Here is a 22,783-nt window from a genome sequence, read left to right as displayed (position 1 = left end):
AATGTAAATGTTATTGGTATCATCACGAGCCACAGGTAAACGGAAGTTCAAATATTCGAAAAGGCTGGTTGCTATGGAGTGACGTCATAAACCGGATAAGTTTCCATCATCGCCTTGACAGCCTTTTTCGATAATTGCTCGCAGTAATCTGAGTAGTTGCTTGAATTTGTACAATCTCTGTTCCTGCTGGATACAATGAAGCCTTTTGTTTATTAGGGGCTGGATCGGCCTATTGACATTTGGAGATTGGATTTCATATTAATATGCGTAAGCAAAAGCGGGAATGTTTAGTTTCCCGCGGTCGAGTGCAGTTATGGATCCCTTGAAACTTCGAAGGGTTGAATTACTTCATTCTCCTCCAGATGAGTCAAGGGAATGGTTTATCTTAAATTTCAAGAAATGTGGCATAAGAGTCAGCAAGTTTTTTGAAGTAGCCTGTTGGTGGCACATTTTCCAAGCGTTTTGTACGGTCCAGCTTTAAAAAATGGCGGAAGCTTGGATGACCGATATGTTCAGAACAACAAAGTGGCCATCGCCTCTCTATTTGGAGTTGTTTCTACCATCTTCCGGCAGAAATTCGAAGAAGGAGAAGTGGTGAGATATCTTTGGTTGATCGATAAAATAAATTCTTGATTCTGGATCAAGAAAAGCTTGGCAAACGTTACTTAGCATTTTCAAGCTAAGACGAACCGGGGTAAGTCATAACGTTTATATTTTTATTAAGATTGGAAAAAGTGAGTTTGCTCTCTTATGTTTTGTTGTGAATGCTGGTTTCACGGTGTATCAGAACTCATCTCTGCTTGGCAGGAAAATCACATAATTGGCTGTTTGATTTTACGCTGAGCCTCTAAGTCTTCTAGCTATGATCACTTTTTATGGCTACTTTAGGAGAAATTTCGGGTTTGTTTCCTTGATAGGGTCTTGACAGTATTATAATTTATTTCATTTCTATTTTTCTACGATAAAAGATTTAAATCGCCAGAGGGATGCCATTGAGAAAACTGGAATAGTAGTTAATGGAAGATGCTTTAAAGTTAAATTTCCAGGTTATTTGTGTGTGCCAATCTTGACTCTTTATATTTTTTTTATCTTATTATTTTTTATTTTTGCAATGTTTTTATGTTACATGTCTAGCTACGTGATAGTAATTATTGAATCCATTTTATGCTTGGCAGTGTTAGAAAATATCTGGGAAAGTATAACATTTGAGATCTTTGGTGTAGCTATTTTAACTTCAACTTCTTGTTATCTTCTTGTCTTTTTTCATGACAGTTACTCTTGATTACAAAACACTGATAATGCTGCTCAAGCAAAGAGCTGGTGATGCCAAAAAATATATCAATGAACTTTGCAAGCAAGGATTGGACACAGAGTGCTGTGTATTCTGCAAAGTTATTAAGGTAGGTTATACCTGCAATGCTAAATGACATGCATCATAGTGGAATTATACAATAACACAAAACATATTCAGCCTACTGGTATTTGTTATGCAATTTATTTATAATCAATTAGTGAGAGCTTCCTTGGCTTTCTTGACTTTACAGAAAGGCAGACGAAAGGTGTCCATAAAAGTGAACATATTTTATCTGTGGGGAACAGTGATTATATATCTACCATTAGTAGTGAACATTATATGACTTTAGCTCAGTTAATTCATTATTGAGTGATACATGCAATTTATTTGTAGGAATGTGCCTCTCCTGATGTTCCTTTTGGGGAAGCCTTTGCTGAGTGTTTCCTAAAGAGCAAAGCAAATATTGGGGGGTAGGTACAACTCTGCATTTCTGCTTTGACATGCATAAAAAGTTCCAGCTTGCAGTATGGTATTTCACTTTCTATTGGAATACATGTCTTTAAATCTCACTTGGGATACTTAGTTTGATGGACAGTTGGCATACTGCCGGCCGACAGTTGGCCGACAGTTGGCCGACAGACTTTTAGGGGAGCTGTTCTTCACTTTTACCCAGTTACCAGCAAAAATATGGTAAGCTTGGATTATAAAGGTGGAAACTTTATTCACTGTTTTTTTTTCTGTCTGTTTCAGATGGAAGGGGTTAAGAGATGACTTGCTCTTTCTCCTTGAAGAGGAGCCATGTGATGTTAATTTATGTGCTCTGCCTGCAGTGTATGACATTTTAATTTTTAAATTCTGTGCACCCATTGAAGTAAGGCATAGTCAACATTGTATCATTTAAAGAAATCTATTTTCTTGAAGTCTTATCCTGTAACAATATTATTTTGTTTAGGGTTGCCTGGTCACTTCTGAGATATATATTTATTTGTAATATTTCTAAGATTTATATGGCATTCGGCATAATGCCTGAGAGCTTCTGGGATATAGCAAACTTAGTTTTTCATTCACTGTTAATAGAGGGAAATTATGTCTTTCCTTTCTGGTTCACCCAGGCTGAAGTCCTTCATTCAGAGTAATGCCTGAGCAATTCTGGGATATATAACATACCTAGCTTTTCATTCATGATCAATATAGGGAAGTGTTGTCTATCCTTTCTGGTTCACACAGGCTGAAGTCCAGGCATTCAGAGTAATGCCTGGGATATATAACATACATAGCTTTTCATTCATGGTCAATATAGGGAAGTGTTGTCTATCCTTTCTGGTCCACCCAGGCTGAAGTCCTGGCATTCAGTGTAATGCCTGAGCGCTTCTGGGATATACAACATACTTAGCTTTTCATTCATGGTCAATATAGGGAAGTGTTGTCTATCCTTTCTGGTTCACCCAGGCTGAAGTCCTGGCATTCAGTGTAATGCCTGAGCGCTTCTGGGATATACAACATACTTAGCTTTTCATTCATTGTCAATATAGGGAAGTGTTGTCTATCCTTTCTGGTTCACCCAGGCTGAAGTCCTGGCATTGACTGTAATGCCTGAGCACTTCTGGGATATATAACAAAGTTTCACATAGCTTTTCATTCCTGGTCAATATAGGGAAGTGTTGTCTATCCTTTCTGGTTCACCCAGGCTGAAGTCCTGGCATTCAGTGTAATGCCTGAGCACTTCTGGGATATACAACATACTGAGCTTTTTATTCATGGTCAATATAGGGAAGTGTTGTCTTTAGTGTTTGTGTAATAGTATCGGTGATGACGTAATCTAATTAGCATGAAGCACGTGAAGGAGGTTGTGTAATATATATAGAAGGAGTGTGCGAGTGAATAAAGGTGTGTTGCAATGCGGATTCCGTGTGCTCTTTAAGTTCCCTACAAGATACTAAATTTGGCGACGAGGATGCAAGGATTTTATGTCTAATTCTGAGGAGTTGGAAGAAGAAGTGATGGCCACCACATTACAGTTACCTGCTATTCCCCCTTTCTCCGTCTCAAGCGATCAAATGACACTCGGGCAGCGCTGGTCGAAATGGGTTAAAGGTTTGGAATACTTTCTGGTGGCATCTAACATTACCGAAAAGAAACAACGACGTGCTGTCCTGTTGCACTTAGCAGGCCCTGAAGTCCAAACGGTTTTTGAAACTCTCAGTGGTACTGGAGAGGATTACGATACGGCACTTGCGAAATTAACCGAGTACTTTGAGCCGAAGAAGAACATTCCCTTTGAGAGACATGTGTTTCGGCAGGCAGCGCAACAGCCGACTGAAAACATCGATTCGTACGTGACGCGATTACGAAGCCTTGCGAAATCTTGCGAGTATGGAAATGTGGACGAAATGATCCGAGATCAAGTGGTGGATAGATGCGCCTCGAACAGTCTTCGCCGTCGACTACTACGAGAAACCGACCTAACACTGGATGGGCTTTTACAGATCGCTCGATCAATTGAAGCGTCTGACCTACACGCTACTACAATGGAGGCAGCGCCGGGCTCTTCAGGACGGGTCAACAAGGTCTCGGGCGGATTTCAAAGATCGAGAGGAAGAAACAGTGGAAAGTCACGGTCGTGTCAACCAAAGAATGCGAAGAATTCACGACCACAGAACCATGACACGAGGCAAATTGTCTGTTTTTGTTGTGGACGTGCGGGTCATCGCGCGAAAGATCCTTCGTGTCCTGCAATTGGAAAAGCTTGTAGTAACTGTGGAAAGCAAGGACACTTCGGTGGAGTTTGCAAAGGAGTTCCGAATCGAGCCACTAGTTCTCAGAACGTTGCGCAACAACGGAATGCAAATGGGCTTCGGTACGTGACAACCGAACAAGACCCTGGTTCAGACGATGAATATTTGTGGGCGATTAGGGGCAACATGGACGACAATACTGTGCAAATAACTGTTGAAGGTACATCGATTCCGGTTATTGTTGACTCAGGGGCAAGTGTCAATGTCCTGGACAGTATTACATTCAACCGATTGTCGAATACAGGAGTTGTTCTCAGAAATTCCGATGTCAAAATTTACACGTACGGCTCGAAAACGCCGCTTCCTGTCAAAGGAACATTCCGTGCCAATGTGTCAACAACTCAATTTCACACACAGGCCGACTTCGTGGTTGTTGAAAATTTAAATGCGGGATCATTGTTGGGCAAGGAAACTGCAACGGAGCTTGGGTTACTAAGAGTTGGCCCGGAATACCCGAGCACAGTTAACCAAATTACAGTGAAATCTGTACAAGTGATTGTGGACAAACATAATGCAGTGTTTAACGGCGTTGGCAAACTGCGGGATTATCAATTAAAAATACACATCGACCCAGAAATTTCTCCAGTTGCGCAACCGCAGCGCCGCCTTCCCTTTCACGTTCGTAAGGATGTGGAGAAAAAGCTCAATGAATTGCAAGATCTCGACATTATTGAGGATGTTGACGGTCCAACGCCCTGGGTTTCGCCTTTAGTCGCGGTCCCAAAGTCCAATGGCGAAGTACGGGTTTGCGTCGACATGCGTCGTGCAAACGAAGCTGTGATCAGAGAGCGACATCCAATACCAACACTTGAGGAAACATTGGAAGCACTTAATGGAGCAGCTGTGTTCTCTAAGCTTGATTTGCGATGGGGCTATCATCAGGTCGAACTACACCCAGAGTCTAGAGTGCTTACAACTTTCTCAACACACAAGCGACTTAAGCGTTACAAACGCTTAATATTTGGCTTGTCATCAGCACCAGAAATGTACCAATATGTCATTCAGCAAACTCTTCAAGGAATTCCCGGAGTAAGGAACATTTCTGATGATATTATTGTGTTTGGCTCTGACCAAGACAGTCATGACAGGAATTTGGAACTTACACTTGCACGCCTTGAGAACAAGGGACTTACGCTTAACCGAGAGAAGTGTATCTTTAGTGTTCCAGAATTAGTATTTTTTGGATTTAAGATTTCTGCCGATGGCATTGCACCGGACGACAAGAAGGTTGAAGCGGTGAGGAACGCGCGAACACCACAGAATGCAGCGGAAGTGCGGAGTTTTCTCGGGTTAGTGAACTACTGTGCGCGTTTTATCCCAAACTTTGCAACCCTCGCTGAGCCATTACGGATGCTCACAAGGAGTGATACAGAGTGGGTCTGGGGTAACGCGCAACAAGAGGCATTTCGCCGCCTTCAAGTCATTCTAACCAGTGACTGTGTTGTTGCACATTACGACCAAGCCGCTGAAACGGAGCTGAAAGTTGACGCAAGTCCTGTTGGACTTGGTGCCATTTTGCTGCAGCGACGTGGTGATTATGTTCATCCTGTGGCATATGCGAGTCGCACGTTAACAGATGTTGAGAGGAGGTATTCTCAGACCGAAAAGGAGGCACTGGCGGTTGTGTGGGCTTGCGAGCGATTTCATATTTACTTGTATGGTAAACTGTTCACCCTGTACACGGATCACAAGCCGCTCGAAGTTATTTACAACCCTAAATCCAAGCCACCGCCTCGGATTGAAAGATGGGCACTTCGACTGCAGCCATACACATTTGATGTTGTACACATGGCCGGAAAGACAAACCCAGCTGACGTCCTCTCAAGATTGCCGTTAGAAAACCAACCGTTCCGGGAAAGGAACATTGCGGAAGAATATATTAACTACGTCACAGTCAACGCGGTTCCAAAAGCACTCACACTTGAGCAGATTGCAAATGCTACTGAGGCAGACCCAATACTACAGCAAGTACGATGTTGTCTGAGTGACTGTGAGTGGCCAGACACACCAGAGCTCAGGCCCTACAGGCGGGTCAGAGATGAACTGTGTGTGACCAATGGAATCATCTTGCGAGGACATCGTATTGTCATGCCTAGTACCCTCTGGCAAACAACCTTAGCAAATGCACACGAGGGTCACCAAGGCATTGTGCGGACCAAACAGATGGTCAGGGAGAAGGTTTGGTGGCCAGGTATGACACATCAAGTGGAGACAATGGTCAAGGCATGTCTACCCTGTCAATCTGTTGCGGGCAAGTCTACTGCAGAGCCACTCCGACCTACAGTGATGCCTGACAAACCATGGCAAGAGGTACACATCGATCTCTGTGGACCGTTCCCTACAGGAGAAAGTCTCGTGGTTTGTGAAGATGCATGTACGCGCTGGCCTGAAGTAGTCATTGTACGCTCAACTACCTCTGCGGCCATAATCGGACATCTTCGAAAGATATTTGCTGTACATGGGCTTCCAGAGAAAGTAGTCACAGATAACGGTGCAAATCTTGTGTCAGAGGAATTTGAGGTGTACCTGGCAACGCATGGCATCCAGCATCGGAAGGTCACACCCTACTGGCCTCAGGCGAATGCAGGGGTTGAACGATTTAACAAGACAATTGAGAAGGCAATTCGCACTGCGCATGCTGAAGGAAAGGATTGGCGCACTGACATGTTTGCCTTCCTACTGAACTACCGTGCGACACCTCATGCGACTACCGGAGCGTCGCCGGCGTTTCTACATTTAGGACGTGAGATCAGAACCAAAGTCCCACAAGTTGAGACACGGATGTCGAATGCTGTATCTGCTGCAATACAGTCTGCAAAGGGTAAGGACCAACAAGCCAAGCAGCGCACAAAGATTTATGCAGACAAGAGAAACAGAGCGAGTCCATCAGACATCAAATCAGGAGACAAAGTGTTGCTACAGCAGGCGCGGCAGAACAAGCTATCAACGCTGTATGACCCTCAACCCTACACAGTGCTAGAACGTAAGGGACCGAGCCTTATTCTGCAGCGAAGAAATGGACGTGTGTTCATGCGCAATGTATCGCATGTCCACAAGTTACACCAGAACACTGCTGTACGGGAGGAAGATGATTATGTGATGGATTTTGATCTTCCACAGGCAATGAATCCTCCACGGGCAGCGGAACAAGATACGCGAAGATCTGCTCGTGTCAGACGTGCACCGGCACATCTGAGGGACTATCAGTTACACTGAACAGTTGTCAATGAACTTTGACTGAACAATTGCAAATTTTAGTATGCTAACGAGTTCTGTTGGTTTCGCTTATTTACCGAAAATAGCACCAGGGATTATAGCTGAGTTTAAATTCAATCAAGGGAGGGATTTAGTGTTTGTGTAATAGTATCGGTGATGACGTAATCTAATTAGCATGAAGCACGTGAAGGAGGTTGTGTAATATATATAGAAGGAGTGTGCGAGTGAATAAAGGTGTGTTGCAATGCGGATTCCGTGTGCTCTTTAAGTTCCCTACAAGATACTAAATTGTCTATCCTTTCTGGTTCACCCAGGCTGAAGTCCTGGCATTCAGTGTAATGCCTGAGCACTTCTGGGATATACAACATACTGAGCTTTTTATTCATGGTCAATATAGGGAAGTGTTGTCTATCCTTTCTGGTTCACCCAGGCTGAAGTCCTGGCATTCAGAGTAATGCCTGAGCGCTTCTGGGATATATAACATACTTAGGTTCTCATTCATTGTCAATATAGGGAAGTGTTGTCTATCCTTTCTGGTCCACCCAGGCTGAAGTCCTGGCATTCAGTGTAATGCCTGAGTGCTTCTGGGATATACAACATACATAGCTTTTCATTCATGGTCAATATAGGGAAGTGTTGTCTATCCTTTCTGGTTCACCCAGGCTGAAGTCCTGGCATTGACTGTAATGCCTGAGCACTTCTGGGATATATAACAAAGTTTCACATAGCTTTTCATTCATGGTCAATATAGGGAAGTGTTGTCTATCCTTTCTGGTTCACCCAGGCTGAAGTCCTGGCATTCAGTGTAATGCCTGAGCACTTTTGGGATATACAACATACTGAGCTTTTTATTCATGGTCAATTTAGGGAAGTGTTGTCTATCCTTTCTGGTTCACCCAGGCTGAAGTCCTGGCTTTCAGAGTAATGCCTGAGCGGTTCTGGGATATATAACATACTTAGGTTTTCATTCATTGTCAATATAGGGAAGTGTTGTCTATCCTTTCTGGTCCACCCATATTGAAGTCCTGGCATTCAGTGTAATGCCTGAGCGCTTCTTGGATATACAACATACTTAGCTTTTCATTCATGGTCAATATAGGGAAGTGTTGTGTATCCTTTCTGGTTCACCCAGTCTGAAGTCCTGGCATTCAGTGTAATGCCTGAGCGCTTCTGGGATATACAACATACTTTAAGTTTTTTCATTCATGGTCAATACGGGGAAGTGTTGTTTATCTTTTCTGGTTCACCCAGGCTGAATGGAAGTTCTGCTATTCACAGTAATCCCTTAGTGCTTCTGGGATACCTAACATTCTTATTTTCTTTGACATTCACAGGTTAATCAAGGGAAGTGTTGTCTCTCGGCCTTACTGGTTCACCCAGGCTGAAGTCCTGGCATTCAGTTTAATGCCTGAACGCCTCTGAGATATTTGACTTACTTAGCTTTTCATTGATGGTTAATATAAGGAAGTATTGTCTATCCTTTCTGGTTCACCCAGGCTGAAGTCCTGGCATTCAGTGTAATGCCTGAGCGCTTCTGGGATATACAACATACTTTAAGTTTTTCATTCATGGTCAATACGGGGAAGTGTTGTTTATCTTTTCTGGTTCACCCAGGCTGAATGGAAGTTCTGCTATTCACAGTAATCCCTTAGTGCTTCTGGGATACCTAACATTCTTATTTTCTTTGACATTCACAGGTTAATCAAGGGAAGTGTTGTCTCTCGGCCTTACTGGTTCACCCAGGCTGAAGTCCTGGCATTCAGTTTAATGCCTGAACGCCTCTGAGATATTTGAATTACTTAGCTTTTCATTGATGGTTAATATAGGGAAGTATTGTCTATCCTTTCTGGTTCACCCAGGCTGAAGTCCTGGCATTCAGTGTAATGCCTGAGCGCTTCTGGGATATACAACATACTTTAAGTTTTTCATTCATGGTCAATACGGGGAAGTGTTGTTTATCTTTTCTGGTTCACCCAGGCTGAATGGAAGTTCTGCTATTCACAGTAATCCCTTAGTGCTTCTGGGATACCTAACATTCTTATTTTCTTTGACATTCACAGGTTAATCTAGGGAAGTGTTGTCTATCGGCCTTACTGGTTCACCCAGGCTGAAGTCTTGGCATTCAGTGTAATGCCTGAGCGCTTCTGGGATATACAACATACTTTAAGTTTTTCATTCATGGTCAATACGGGGAAGTGTTGTTTATCTTTTCTGGTTCACCCAGGCTAAACGGAAGTTCTGCTATTCACAGTAATCCCTTAGTGCTTCTGGGATACCTAACATTCTTATTTTCTTTGACATTCACAGGTTAATCTAGGGAAGTGTTGTCTATCGGCCTTACTGGTTCACCCAGGCTGAAGTCTTGGCATTCAGTTTAATGCCTGAGCGCCTCTGAGATATTTGACTTACTTAGCTTTTCATTGATGGTTAATATAGGGAAGTATTGTCTATCCTTTCTGGTTCACCCAGGCTGAAGTTCTGGCATTCAGAGTAATGCCTGAGGTTTTCTGGCATATATAATGTGAAGAAATTCTTGTGACGCAAACTTTTCTGTTATTTGAGCTCTTCACCTATATCTACAGCAGAGCGACAGGAATAAATGGTCATTTGAGACAAAAATTTGGAAAACAGCTTCATTTACTGTTAAAAGTCGCCCTGCAAACCGCGACGGGAAGAGAACATCAAAACAAAAAATGCTGCCAAAAAAACTCAATAAATAACACAAGGCAAAACACCGCTGGTACATTTCTTTGCGAAGCTAGATCGTGAAACTCTGATGCGACGTTTTTGTAGGGCGTAAACACACGACGACGATTGATTTCCTGACAAACTGGGTAATATGAGATAATATAAAGTATGAAACAACACGAAGTAACGCGCACAGCCTCAAGTGATCGATATACCGTATTTCCTTGAATAAGTGCCCACCCCTTGGCCATTCAAACTTGTAACTCTGAATAAGCGCGACACCGGAACCCTTTCTTTTTCAGCTTTCATAACATTTTAAACTTTTACTACCTTAGATGAATATGTTGGGAGAGATTCTTGCTTTAAGAGTTATATTACGCCGATGTATTATCTTTCCTTTTTATATGGCTGGCTTTGCAAGCGGTGCAAGATGCAGCGAATTCTGTGAGCTGATTGGCTATTAACCCTTGCTTATTTTTCGTTTTCTGCGGTGGCCAGCGTTGCAGCCATTTTGTCTTTGTGTAAGCTGCAGGCAAGCTCTCGCTTGGCTCTTATCGCTTGGCTCAGGTTTGAGTTTTCCTGCTTGGTCAATAACGCATTACTGGATCTACCGCGCTCTATGTTAATTTCCAAACCACTCTAGCGCACAGCGCTTGACTCAGTATTTAAAGTTGGTTTTTCGGAAAAAGTCAACGTCCCACCCCTCTCAAGAAGCTTTTAGAATATAAAAATTCAAGGACTTTCTAAGGATTGGTTAAATTCATTGGGGGACTTGCCCTGAAATTAACAGACTTGCAAGACAGTACGAACCCTGTTAAAGTTCAAGGGAGTTTAAACTTGTTCGTAACGTGTCATTAAACGAAAGTTGGTCTTTGTCTGTTTAAAAGCTTTGTCAGCTTGTTCAACATCTATCTTGATTTGAAAACAATTATTATTACCCCCGGTCTCTGTTTATTCACGATTTTAATCATCGTTGCGGAGGAGGTAGCGCAAAGAGATTTTCAACACCAGTGCGTTAATCACATCGTACCTATAATGTCTGTAATCTCTCGCAACTATCTAGAGGATTCCGGCACCTATATAGGTCATATGAAGGCCAGTGACAAAGAATCTTATGTGTACTGCATGAATATCGTTTAAAAAAACTGGAACAGTGTGTAAACTATAAATGCGACATAAAATATCAGTGAGAAAAAGCCGCCATGTATTGTGGACTCTGCGTTAAACAGCAAAAGAAATTATAGGTTGTAATACGCCGAGTTTATTCCCAATAACTGGTAACCGGATGCTCAAAAATTACAGCACCAAGCGTCAGCTGTCAAAGATTCCGAACACAGCGGAAAAAAAGTCGTCGGTTCTGGAATTTACTTTGTTTCCGATCCGAAAACAAAAATCTGGTAAAATTGATTAGAAAACAAAACACTCAGGCCGCCAGTTAAATGTCGTAGTAAATAAGCGTCGCAGCCTATGTCAGTATTAATGAAGTTAACTAAATCCGCAAGCATTGACTAAGAAATGTTTCTTCGACGTGACTGTAACTGCCGCAACACACTCCGGACGAGCGCTTTGTCTTGTCACTATTTTTAAGCGCCGGCCATGTACACTTTTTTCGGATACGGCTTCTTTAATTACCTTTTCACGCCATAGGATGATGACATGATTGTGTAAAAGTTGACGCCTCTATCAGATTAGGAGCGAAATACGATCAAAAATTTTACCCAAGCAAGCCACTGATATCCAGCAGAGAATGCGGACTAAAAGTACGGATTCTCTGCTGGATACCTAGACTTTTTTTGGTTGCTAACGGCGTGAGGCTCGTTATGTTCCTTCTAACTTACTCATTCGCCTTGCGATGCAGCTTCATATTCATTTTGAAAGACGAAAAACCGTGTGATGATAAAGAATATATAGTTCCCCTTCTTAAATTGAACTCAGCCATTAACCCCGTCGTCTACGCCGTATTCAAGAGAGATAAATATGGCGATAACAAGGCATATATGAAAAAAAACATGTTCAACCAGAATCTTTCTTCAGCTATAATTATTTTTTCCCACAATTCGACAATCAATAAGTAAGGGCTGGAAAATAATTACATTTTGAGGCGGAAAAACGTTAAATGAGGATTAACAGTGGAGTCACTGCTATCACAGTGACTCCACTGTTTATGCCGTCTTCAAGCGGGGTATCAAGAGGGACATGACGAAAAGTTTTTTTCACATCATTTGGATAAAGTGAAATAATTTTTTCAGCTAATCCAAGAACTCTAAAACATTTGTTTTTTAAGTTTGCATCAGTTGTTACTCGACTTAGACGTCGACAAGTATAAATAAAAATAAAATTATATTCCAGGATCACCTCGAGGTGTTTGTTTTCTAAACAACTTCGCTTTAAAAACGAGTAGACTGCTTTTTTTAGAGATCCGCTTTTCACGCGTATGATGCAAATCAGGCAGATAAGTACTATTCCTAATTAAATTACAAATGAGTTTTCGCTTTTATGCCAATTTAGCTCAGCTGGTTTACTGTAAGAAACGGTTCTAACCTGGCAAACAAGCAACTTTTGAATTTCCTGCGTTCAAGCCCCAAACCCTGGCTAGGGCCACATTGTTCATTACGCTAACACCGCTGAGTCAAAGTAAGATCTTGAGAATCTCATAGCACGATCCAAAAATATTGCAAGATGCTGCGTTGAACTGTTATGTGCATTTGACCGGGCTAATTGCTTTGCTGCTTTGAAGCTGTTCTGAGAGAAGCTGTTTCAAATTAACTTTGAAATTCACCCTTACACTCATAGTTTCACTGTTTTTGCCATTCACCGAATAGTTGATAGTGCATTCATTCTTGCACCTTTGAAATTACTCACAGGTGAAAAGAGTAGAGCTCATAAACGAGTAAAGCTCATAAATGAGTGGAGCTCATAAATGATTATTAGTCGTAATTGGCATCAATAAATTATTTCAAAGGTATGGTTTTAGCCGGAAGGGAAAAAGCAAGAACAGCGGGGGTTGAAAAAATGCTAACTTTATTGCACGTCCATCTACTAGTTTTCATTCGAGTTGAGTCAATCAGTCAGTCATCAATCAATCAAATTCTTTTCTTAGACGATAAATTGTTAAAGCTATAGAGCTTGTGAGTTCGTTTGGTGTTACTTCAATTTTAATTGTTTCTCGTACGTTTCTTGACAGTTTACGACGCGATTGAGATAAGGTTGTTTTGAAAAATTATTAATTCAGCTGTGTTGAAAAAACTCACTTTAATATTTTTTTAGAAAATAAGCCCGAGAAACCTAGTAATTAAAGCAATCAGCTCGTTAGGGAAGGTACGTTTTTTATTTGGGGGGGTGGGCCGGGATACTTTAGACATTTTTTGCCAAGAAAGTCGTGGCCCTCCCACTTTCCAGATTGGATTAATGCATGACCCTTCATGAATGCCTAAACAAAAGGATCTGACCCTCCCCCCACCTCTTCAAAGCCAAAAATAACCGGAAGTGAAATTAACTGACCGGAAGTGTTGCTCATATAACCGTTTCTGCGCACAAAGCAGTTAATTGCATAGCGTTGCACGGTGAAAACTTGAAAGTGGGCAAGGATGTGCGAGGAATAGAAAGAAGGAAATGCGCTTGTGGAGAATGCGAGGACTTCATGAGGTCAGATGGTAGGCCTAGCCACAAGTTGCCGATGAATCCCAAAAAAGTTGCCGATAAAAGTGTCTAAAAGTTGCCAAAAAGTTGCTATTTTTTAAAAAGTTGCCGAAAAGTTGCTGAATTTCCAAGAAGTTGCCGAAAAGTTGCCAAAATTTTTATGCTTTTCGTACCTTTTTTGGGTGTTAAAGATTAAAAATTCGCACATTGCTTCGTATCAAAATTTCATTTGTCAAAGTCCAATGATAATATCAGAGGTTCTTTCCATTTCACTTGATCAACAAATAGTCACTGTAATTGTCCGCCATCTTGAAAAACGTGCAACGTGATACCGCTGACCTCTTGATAACGCATCACAAAAATCAACCCATGGAGGGGGCCCTAATTATTGTATTTTAGAATAAATTGAATGAATGTCTATCGAAAACTGACCAATGTGGCTCAAAACGTGAAGAAAGTGGCTTCAGAGAACCTCAAAAAGCCCAAAGTTGCCGAAAATTCTAAAAGTTGCCAAAATTCTAAAAAGTTGCCGAAATCTCAAAGCTTGCCGAAAAGTTGCCGAGAAACTCGTGGCTAAGCCTATCAGATGGAGTAGCTCAAGTAACGAATCGTCAGTGGACACTAATTCTATACCAGAATCCCGCGCGGAAACATTACCGACGTCAAAATATAGACGAAAGCGGGCACGGGTCGAGAGAGACAATTTACGTTAGTTGGGACAAGATAGTGTTTTGATCTAATATTCCGACATCTATTTAAAATGATGTAGATTGATTTAGACTGGTAGCTTTGCTTGTATATATAAGTTTTAGGTTTCTATACACTTCGCGTGTTTGGTAACAAATAATTAAAAGTCAACTAACCGACATGGAGTAGTTTTTTCCTTGCCAAAGAAAAAAAAAATGTGACCCTTCCCCGGCTGCGTATCAAACAGGTTTGACCCTCCCCGATTTTTAAAATATTTACTAATGACCCTCCCCTCCGAAGCCCCAGCCCATCCCCCCCCCCCAATAAAAAACGTACCTTCCCTTATCTCTTTGTTTGAGTGAAGCTAGTTAAATGCAACAGAGCGCAAACAACGTTTGTATTAAACTGGACATGTTTGGAAGAATTGATATAAAAATTAACAAAAATGGTTTTAGAAGATCCCCTTTTCATTGTAAATATATATAAGATACAAATCAGGCAGATTAGTACTCTTCCCAGTTAAATTGCAAATAAGTTTTAGTTTTGCTGTCAGTTGAGATCAGCTGGTTTATTCTAAGAAACAGCTTTACCCTGGCAAGCAAGCAGTTTTTCAATTTTTCTTAAGAATGATTAGCGTCAAATTATTCCTTGCGGTATTATCGCAGAGTCAAAGTAAGGTCTTGAGAGTCGGAAAAGAACGAACGTCACTGAACCAAAGAAGCCCTTGATTGATAGACAAATTTTCCTTCTCATAAGCACCGGGAATGTATACAGAAGAGTATGGAGAATTCTTACATTAATGCTTGGGTTTGAGCTATTCCATTTAGTTCATCAAAATATATTATGCTAACGCAAACGTGGTAATTTATGCGACTTTTTATTAGTAAGTACAGCGGCACTGACGAATGTTTCCCCCGAACGTGCCTCTCTTGCAATCAGTTTCCTTCCTTTATTTCAATTCTTAACAATGAAATTATATGGAGGTTGTTGAGCTAACAGCAAGAGCGGCAAGAATTCATGCTAATCAATGAAATGTGATGTGTTTTAGGGGGAGCTTACACCAGATAAAATCACCTGGTGCTTTCAAATTTCTTGTGAATTATGGTGTTACATTAGTTCCTCACCGGAAGATTATCTTCTCAGCTTTCATTTGTGTAGGGCCGGCCACTTGAATATCGAAATATGGAAACGTGGTTTTGGATTCTTGGCTGGTCTCTTTCCATCCTGACCTATTCTGGATATGGATTTATTATCTTCCTTGTTTGTAGAAGACGGCGGCTTCGAACAAAAACCAACGCATTTATAGTTTCTCTTGCTGTGGCCGACTTTTGTGCTGGGTTGACAGCTTTTTCCCCACTTTTCGTCTGTGAGGCGATAACTGGATGCGATCCTAAGGCCTTCTTGGCAAGCAGGATGGATTATTTAAGGTGGCTGTTCGGGTACGCATCTGTGACAAACTTGTGCTGTTTAGTCCTTGAGCGCTACATTGCTGTTGTAAAGCCGTTGAGGTACTTGACTTTTATGACACGCAGACGCGTTTTCCAGATGATTTTTATCTCTTGGACCATCGCAGTGGTTGTTGTCTTGGCTTTTTTAGTAGAGTGGCTTGCTTTTAGCGAAGTTCTGCTCTTCAAAGTTCTGATATCGATTCTCATGGTTTTTTTTGGAATTTTTGCCGGGTTGTGGGTTAATTTTCTGCTTCGGATCAATGTACCATGTTATTTATAAGCACGAAAGAGCCGCCCACATCTTAGCAAAACAACTCCGCCTTAATCAGCGATTTTTGTTCAAAATCCAGGAGAAGGCTGCTGTAAAAATAATGGCAGTTGTTATTGGCTTGTTTCTTGTAGCCTACTCGTTCGCTTTGCGATGTAGCCTCATATACATTTTGAACAATCACGAAAAACCGTGTGATGATCAAGAATACAAATTGCCACTGCTTGTATTAAACTCCGCTATTAACCCCGTAGCTTACGCCGTCTTCAAGAGAGATATAATCAAGGAGATAACACGGTATATTTGCTGTGTCATGTGTAAAAAAAGAAACCACATTGAACCAATTCATGAAAACAACTCTTTCATCCTACGCAACTATAATGCCTAACACGTCAGTCAACTGAGAACTGCAAACCTTTGATAAACTTCTTCTCAACCAGAATTAGTCCATTTACCCACAATCGCTCCTTCCACAAGTTAACAGCCAATAACTAGATGATGAAATTAAAATGTTTACGGATTTTCTCACAGTGCGTTCATGATGAGAAGAGAAGATCATGTAATGGTTGAAAAAGGTTTTTTTAATCTTACTGATTCTTACCCATTCTCGCTCCTTTAGATTTCTTTTCTTTCGTATAATTTTGCTAGTTTGTGTGTTTCATCTTATAGTATTGAATGTCAGTCTATGAGTCAGTCAGTCAGCCTATCAACCAGACTTAAGTTTGCCGGCTGTGAAACTTGAACTAATGCAAATGTTATTGGCTTATTTCTTGTAGCTTTCTTATTCGCTTTGCGATGTAGCTTTACGTACATTTTGAACGACGAAGACAGAAAAGTTGCGTTCAACGAAAATGTATATTTATAGCAAGAACAGTATCTCCACCGTAATTAAAGAACCTGACAAACGGCGGCATGATTGCCCTCTGATATACTATTATATAAAGGAGATTTCATAAATATGAAATTAAAAGCTGCCTCAGGGATTATCGTTTCTCTTGCTTTTGCCAACTTCTTTGTTGGATTGAGCACAGTCCCTTTATTATTTTTCTGCCCCGAAGGGAGCGATTGGGACGAGTAATCTAACGATTTTGGAACTTATTCCCGTTCGCCTCCATCGTAAAGCTGCGCATTTTAGTCCTGGAGCGCTATGTTGCTGTCGTAGTGCCTTTGAAATATTTGACTTTTGTCCAGCGTCACCGCGTTTTTTTGGTGTTTTTTATCTCTCGGGCGACTGTTTCTAGCCAGCGTTCAATATTTAAAATACTTATTTTAACGAAAATGAATTTTTTGGCTTTTCTGCCTTGCTGTGTTTCATCTTTTGCTTGCTTTAATCATGGTGTTATCAAACTACCTGCGTCTTCGTAGAAGAGCTCCTGTCGGCAGTTTACCCCGAATGGAAGAATTCTTGCCAATTTAACTCCCCTGCCGTCTTTGATCTTCAAGTTTAGGACGCGCCTCACAAACCATGCAACTAATAACTGACCCATGAAGAAATTTTGTTTCTGGATTAAAATCGTATGAAGGCCCGGCTAAACGCACGCAACATTTCAATGCAACATCTCGGAACATTGTTGCGCGCAGTTTGTTGCTCACGTTTGGCCACCCAGTACCAACACTGTGCAACATGTTGCAAGATGTTGGACCGAGTTTGAAATGGTCAAATTTTTGTTGCAACATTTTTGGAAGTTGCACGATTGAGATGTTGCGCGCGCCTCGGCCAGCTCCTTCACAACTTCTCATAACACGATCTAACGATGTTGAGAGATCATTGTTTCGTTGAAGTATTAAGTGAACTTGACCGGGCTTTAACTCTTCTTGCTATTTTTAGCTTTGAATTCGTAATGAGAGAAGCTGTTTCAAATTTTCTTTGAAATTCGCTCTTACACCCATAGTTTCACTGTTTTTGCCATTCTCCCCATAGTTAATAGTATATTAATTCTTGCACCTTTGAAATTCCTCACATGTCAAATGAGTAGAGCTCATAAATGAGTAAAGCTCATTAATGAGTAAAGCTCATTAATGAGTAAAGCTCATTAATGAGTAAAGCTCATTAATGAGTAAAGCTCATTAATGAGTGGAGCTCACAAATGATTATTAGCCGAAGCTGGCGTCAATAAATCATTTCAAAGGTATAGTTTTAACCGGAAGGAAAAAAGCAGGAACAATAAGCGTTGAAAAAAATGCCAAGTTTATTGTACGTCCATCTTCTAGTTTTCATTCGAGTTAAGTCAGTCAGTCACTAATCAATCAAATCCTTTTTTTTAACGATAATTGGTAAAGCTGTAAAGCTTGTGGGTTCGCGCGTTTAGTGTTACTTCAACTTTTTTCTCGTGCCAATCTTGACAGTTTATCATTGTACAGTCACCCTTTACAAAATGGAAATAGTAATAATAATAATAATAATAACAATAAATAATATTTAAAGAGGATACTCCCATCACATTGAGTGGTTTTCAAGGGGGGTCCTCTGACAAAAAATACATTTAGATTAGATAGAAAAAAAATTACAAAAAAAATAATAATTTGTATACGTAGATGTAAAGAAGCATATAAAAGCACGAATATTAAAATACTAAAGTTAAGAATATGCTTTGGTTAAAAGGTAATTTTAAGAAATAATTATTTGAGTGTCTTTTAAAAATTAATGGTGGCATAGGCTTTTTCAACTCAGGCGGAAGTGCCAACCATTCGTTTGTTGCTTGATAAGACGTTATGCATCTTCCCCATTTCGTTCTGATTCTGCTAAGCCGTGGAAGGTGTCCATTTCTGGTGTTGTAACCATGTGAATTTAGTGTTGATTTAAAGTTCTCAAAGTGTTCAGGAATGTTTCCTTTTATTGCGTTCTGAACAAGTACACAACGATGCGCACGACGACGAAATTCCAAAGGCAACCACATTTATTCTTTCATTGCCTCTTCTGAGAGGAGGCCTTCTTGCCACAGACCTTTTTAGCAAACTTATTTTGGAAGGCCTGTAGCTGTTCCATTTCTGATTTTAACCCTGGTTGATCGCCCCATATTATATCCGCATAGTCTAAATGAGGTAGCACCAAACCATTGTAGTACGCAAGGCGAATCTTTTCGTCAAGCATATGGCAAATGCGATTAAAAACACAGATACGATGACCTAACTTCTTGATCAAATTTCAAAGTCTCAAAATAATTGAGAAGAATTTGCTACCTTTCTATAACATCAAGAAATGGTTAGATATTTTAGTTTTCTTGGATAGAGAGGAATAAATGGAGGTCCCGTCTCCTGCAGGGTTAGGGGACGTAGGAGACGTTAATTTCCCACGCAAGAGATTACTGTGTGATGGATGTCCTCCCCTGGGGTGGGATGGGTGGGTACAAAGGAGTTAGGTGTCAATTAGGACGAAAGTTCTGTTCCTTTCTCCTGCCATTCCCGTGGCGAATGAATTAAACTAAACTAAACAAAACTAAATATCAGGCCTCCAATTCCATTTTTCGTCAATTGTCACTCCAAGGTATTTAAAGGATTTCACACGATCAATGATCACATCATCATCAGATTTAAATTGAAAGTCCTCAAAAGATGTTAGTGCATTTTTACTTCCAGTCAGCATCAGTTTTGTTTTCTTAACATTCAAGGTCAGCTTGTTGTCATGGTACCAGCTGCAAATTTGCGTAAAACCAAGACTGAAGGACTCTTTGAGTTCAGCTGCAGTTGATCCCGTAAAAAGTAATACAGCATCATCTGCTTAGAGAATCATCCTAGCATCTGAAATAGCATTAGGTAAACTGTTAATGTAAAACTTAGTTTTGGATTTTTGGCTGGTCCCTTTCCATTCTGACCATAACTGGAAATGGATTTAACATTTTCCTTGTTTGTAGAAGAAGGCGGCTTCAAACCAAAACCAACGTGTTTGTCGCTTCACTGGCCGTGGCAGATGTTTGTGTTGGGCTGAGTACTGTTCCTCCCCTTTTCGTTTGAGAGAAGACAACTGGATGCGATCCTGAAGTTCCTTTTGCTAATAGGGTGGATTATTTAAGGTGGCTGTTCATGTAAATTTGCAAATTTGCAAATCTGTAAAGTTGTGCAGTTCAGTCCTAGATCGCTACTTTACTGTTGTGCAACTTCTCAATTACCTATTATTTATTACGCGCGAACGTGTCCCCCAGATTATTTTTCTTTCTTGGGCCCTTTTCGTTCTTGTTGTTTGTCCCGATGTTGTAATATGGCTCGCTTTTAACGACAATCGTTCTAGATCTCTTCTGCTGTGAAAGTGATGGGAATTGTTATAGCCCTATTCCTTGTTTGTTCTGCATGCTCTCTGTGATGTAGTCTTATATACATTATGAAAGAAGAACAACCATGTAAAGATAAACAACTTAAATTGGCTCTGCTAGTTTTAAACTCTACCTATCATAAACCCCGTCGCTTACCGGCTCTGTTCAAGAGGGACATAAATGAAGAAGCAAAACGGCGCATTTGCTGATCTGGAAGATGAGAAACAACATTGAGCCTCTTAATTAATGATTCACGATTTTTTTCTAAATAGATACATTCCCTATTGTATACATTAATGTCGACAACAAGTAAACAAGTCATTGGGATCGATCGATCGATCGATCGATCCTAACGTCAGACACGCAGTCCCCTTGGGTTAAAATCATGTTGTCAAATAACATACAACTAAAAGTCGTCTAAATGTGGACGGAAATGTTTTTGGAGAAGCTCAAAATGAATTGCTAGCTTTATTCAAATAGAGTACGAGTAGAAATATTGCTGAGCTAAATTGCAAATGAAGGAGTTCGAGCGTTGAGGCTAGTTAAGATCAGGTGGTTAAAAAAAAAAGGAAACATTTCAAAAATTCTTTAGTGTTGGGAAAGCCAATTTTAATAAAGCTGTGTTTGAATGTTCTTAAGAAACACGCCTGAGAGAGAAATTAATAGTAAACATCAAAAAATGTTTTCCAGAAAAATAAACTATGCTAAAACTAGCTTCCGAGCTAGCCCTTTATTTGAATTATAACATAGCGTGCGTGCTAGTCCTATATACTGAATTGCTATTGCGTCATTATGAACAAAATCTTTATGTACGCACGGCCGTGCTGACTGAAATGACGCGTGCAGTTTCAAACATCTACATCTACATCTATTTTAATACTCTTCAACGCTATTACACATCAAGAAGAATAAATAGCTGCAAAATTTCCGTCGTGTGAGTTCCTTGAAGTTTCGGAAAGCGATATCAGTAAATGGAAGACCAACCAAACTTTTCTTTGGCTTTCGACCTTCCCGCAAGTAGTCAAGCTAACAAGCACAACGAAAACGAAACACAACAGACCCGTTTCTCGAATTTATCGGAACAGGAGCTGGAGAAAATTTTAGCTGAAAGACATTCAGCAAGGACTAAGAAGACTACAAATTGGTCTGTGACGACTTTTAAAGGTAAACGTCTGTGTTGATGACGTTTTTTTTGGTTACCTTTGTTAACTCTACCGAAAACCATTTAATTACAAAATCAAAAAAACAATCGGAGACGCTAAAATTTTCGGGCAACTTTCATTTCAAAAAACATCACAAAAACGTCATTCATCGCCCAAACTGTTTCGGTATGTTATAAAAGAATTTTTTCGTGCTTTTAGCTGTGCGTATATCGAGTTATGGATGCACTTGGGAAGTTTGGAGAGCACTCAAGGAGCTAGAGTTGCTCTCGGCTACGCCTCGAGCAACTCTTTACGCGTCTCTCGTGTTCTCCAAACTCCTCGCGTGCATTCATAACTCGATATACGCACGCTAAGCATGAAACAATTCTTAATTATATTATAACCGTTGTCAACATTATTATCATCTTTGTTATTATAATTTGTTATCATTTGATTATAAGTTGAATGTTACGTTGAATTAGACAATATATTTTTGAATAACCTTTCTCTTGTGGAATAGGTTACTCACACTGATGGGTGGAATGCTGCAGGTTTTCTGGCTTGCATGTGAGACAAATATTCTGCAACACTACCTTCTAGCATCATTATACATACGTCTAGTTCTTTTCAATGCCATCAAAATTCAAAATAGATAACTTTTTATTTTGATCGATCATAGTTAACATGAGACAGGCATTAACAATTGTGTAAATTAACGTTTATTAATTCAACTGTGTTGTGAAAGCTTACTTTACTATGCTGTTTAACTTTTCTCAGAAAATAAGCTTGAGAAACTTAGCAGTTGAAGCAATCAGCTCCTTATTTCTCTGTTTTGAGTGAAGCTAATTAAATTCAACAGAGCGCAAAAAAGGTTTGCATTAAGCTGCACATGTTTTGAAAATTGTAAGAAATAAATTTTATTTAGTATCACCACAAAACAAAAATGCGTTTTAAAGTGATCCGTTATTCAGAGTAAAAATGTATATGATGCAAAACAGACATATTAATATTCTTCCGAGTTAAATTGCAAATGAGTGTTAGTTTTGATGACAGATGAGATCAGCTGGTTTATTTGTAAGAAACAGTTCGAACCTGGCATACAACAAAACTTTGAATTTGCTGCATTTAACCCTCATAATATTAAGACTGACTAGCGTCAAATCGTTCCTTGCGGTTTTACCGCTGAGTCAAAATAAGTTGAGAATCAGAAGGGAATGAACCAAAGGAGCCGTTGATTGATACAAAAATTCTCCTTCCCTTTACAATAGCAAATTATAGAGAAGAGTATGGAGAATGTTCATAGTTAGAATGCTAATTTTTGAAGACCTGACAGTGTCCTCAAGCTGTGAGAGACAGGTT

The 22,783-nt window shown here is 40.3% G+C and overlaps 1 protein-coding gene and 1 pseudogene across 4 annotated transcripts; both read left to right on the top strand.

Annotated features, from left to right (window-relative positions):
- Nucleotides 1-32: 32 nt before the first annotated feature.
- LOC148741523 (uncharacterized) lies at nucleotides 33-10,037 on the top strand. Of its 4 annotated transcripts, none has more exons than XM_088741845.1 (5): nucleotides 33-594; nucleotides 1,273-1,400; nucleotides 1,688-1,764; nucleotides 2,045-2,165; nucleotides 8,640-10,037. In XM_088741845.1, exons 2-5 carry the CDS (start codon nucleotides 1,299-1,301, stop codon nucleotides 8,688-8,690), a joined length of 351 nt encoding a protein of 116 aa, XP_088597971.1. In that variant the 5' UTR covers nucleotides 33-594; nucleotides 1,273-1,298; the 3' UTR covers nucleotides 8,691-10,037. The 4 variants fall into 4 exon arrangements, with proteins under 4 accessions (XP_088597971.1, XP_088597960.1, XP_088597954.1 ...); XM_088741834.1 differs by having other exon boundaries at nucleotides 35-694; nucleotides 9,366-10,037; XM_088741828.1 differs by having other exon boundaries at nucleotides 36-694.
- A 5,100-nt stretch (nucleotides 10,038-15,137) lies between these two features.
- Nucleotides 15,138-16,972, top strand: LOC148741522 (octopamine receptor beta-1R-like; annotated as a pseudogene).
- Nucleotides 16,973-22,783: the final 5,811 nt, after the last annotated feature.

The sequence above is a fragment of the Stylophora pistillata genome, chromosome 1 (assembly GCF_964205215.1).
Source record: "Stylophora pistillata chromosome 1, jaStyPist1.2, whole genome shotgun sequence".
In the NCBI taxonomy this organism is placed as follows: Eukaryota; Metazoa; Cnidaria; class Anthozoa; order Scleractinia; family Pocilloporidae; genus Stylophora; species Stylophora pistillata.
This window is presented reverse-complemented; position numbering and strand designations above follow the sequence as displayed.

What these genes read in the sequence shown, in the direction of transcription:
- LOC148741523 (XM_088741845.1), top strand. Translation starts at nt 1,299, where the DNA reads ATGCTGCTCAAGCAAAGAGCTGGTGATGCCAAAAAATATATCAATGAA. An exon ending in TATTCTGCAAAGTTATTAAG is followed by an intron (nt 1,401 to 1,687) that starts GTAGGTTATACC and finishes ATTTATTTGTAG; the next exon opens with GAATGTGCCTCTCCTGATGT. An exon ending in AATTCTGTGCACCCATTGAA is followed by an intron (nt 2,166 to 8,639) that starts GTAAGGCATAGT and finishes TGACATTCACAG; the next exon opens with GTTAATCAAGGGAAGTGTTG.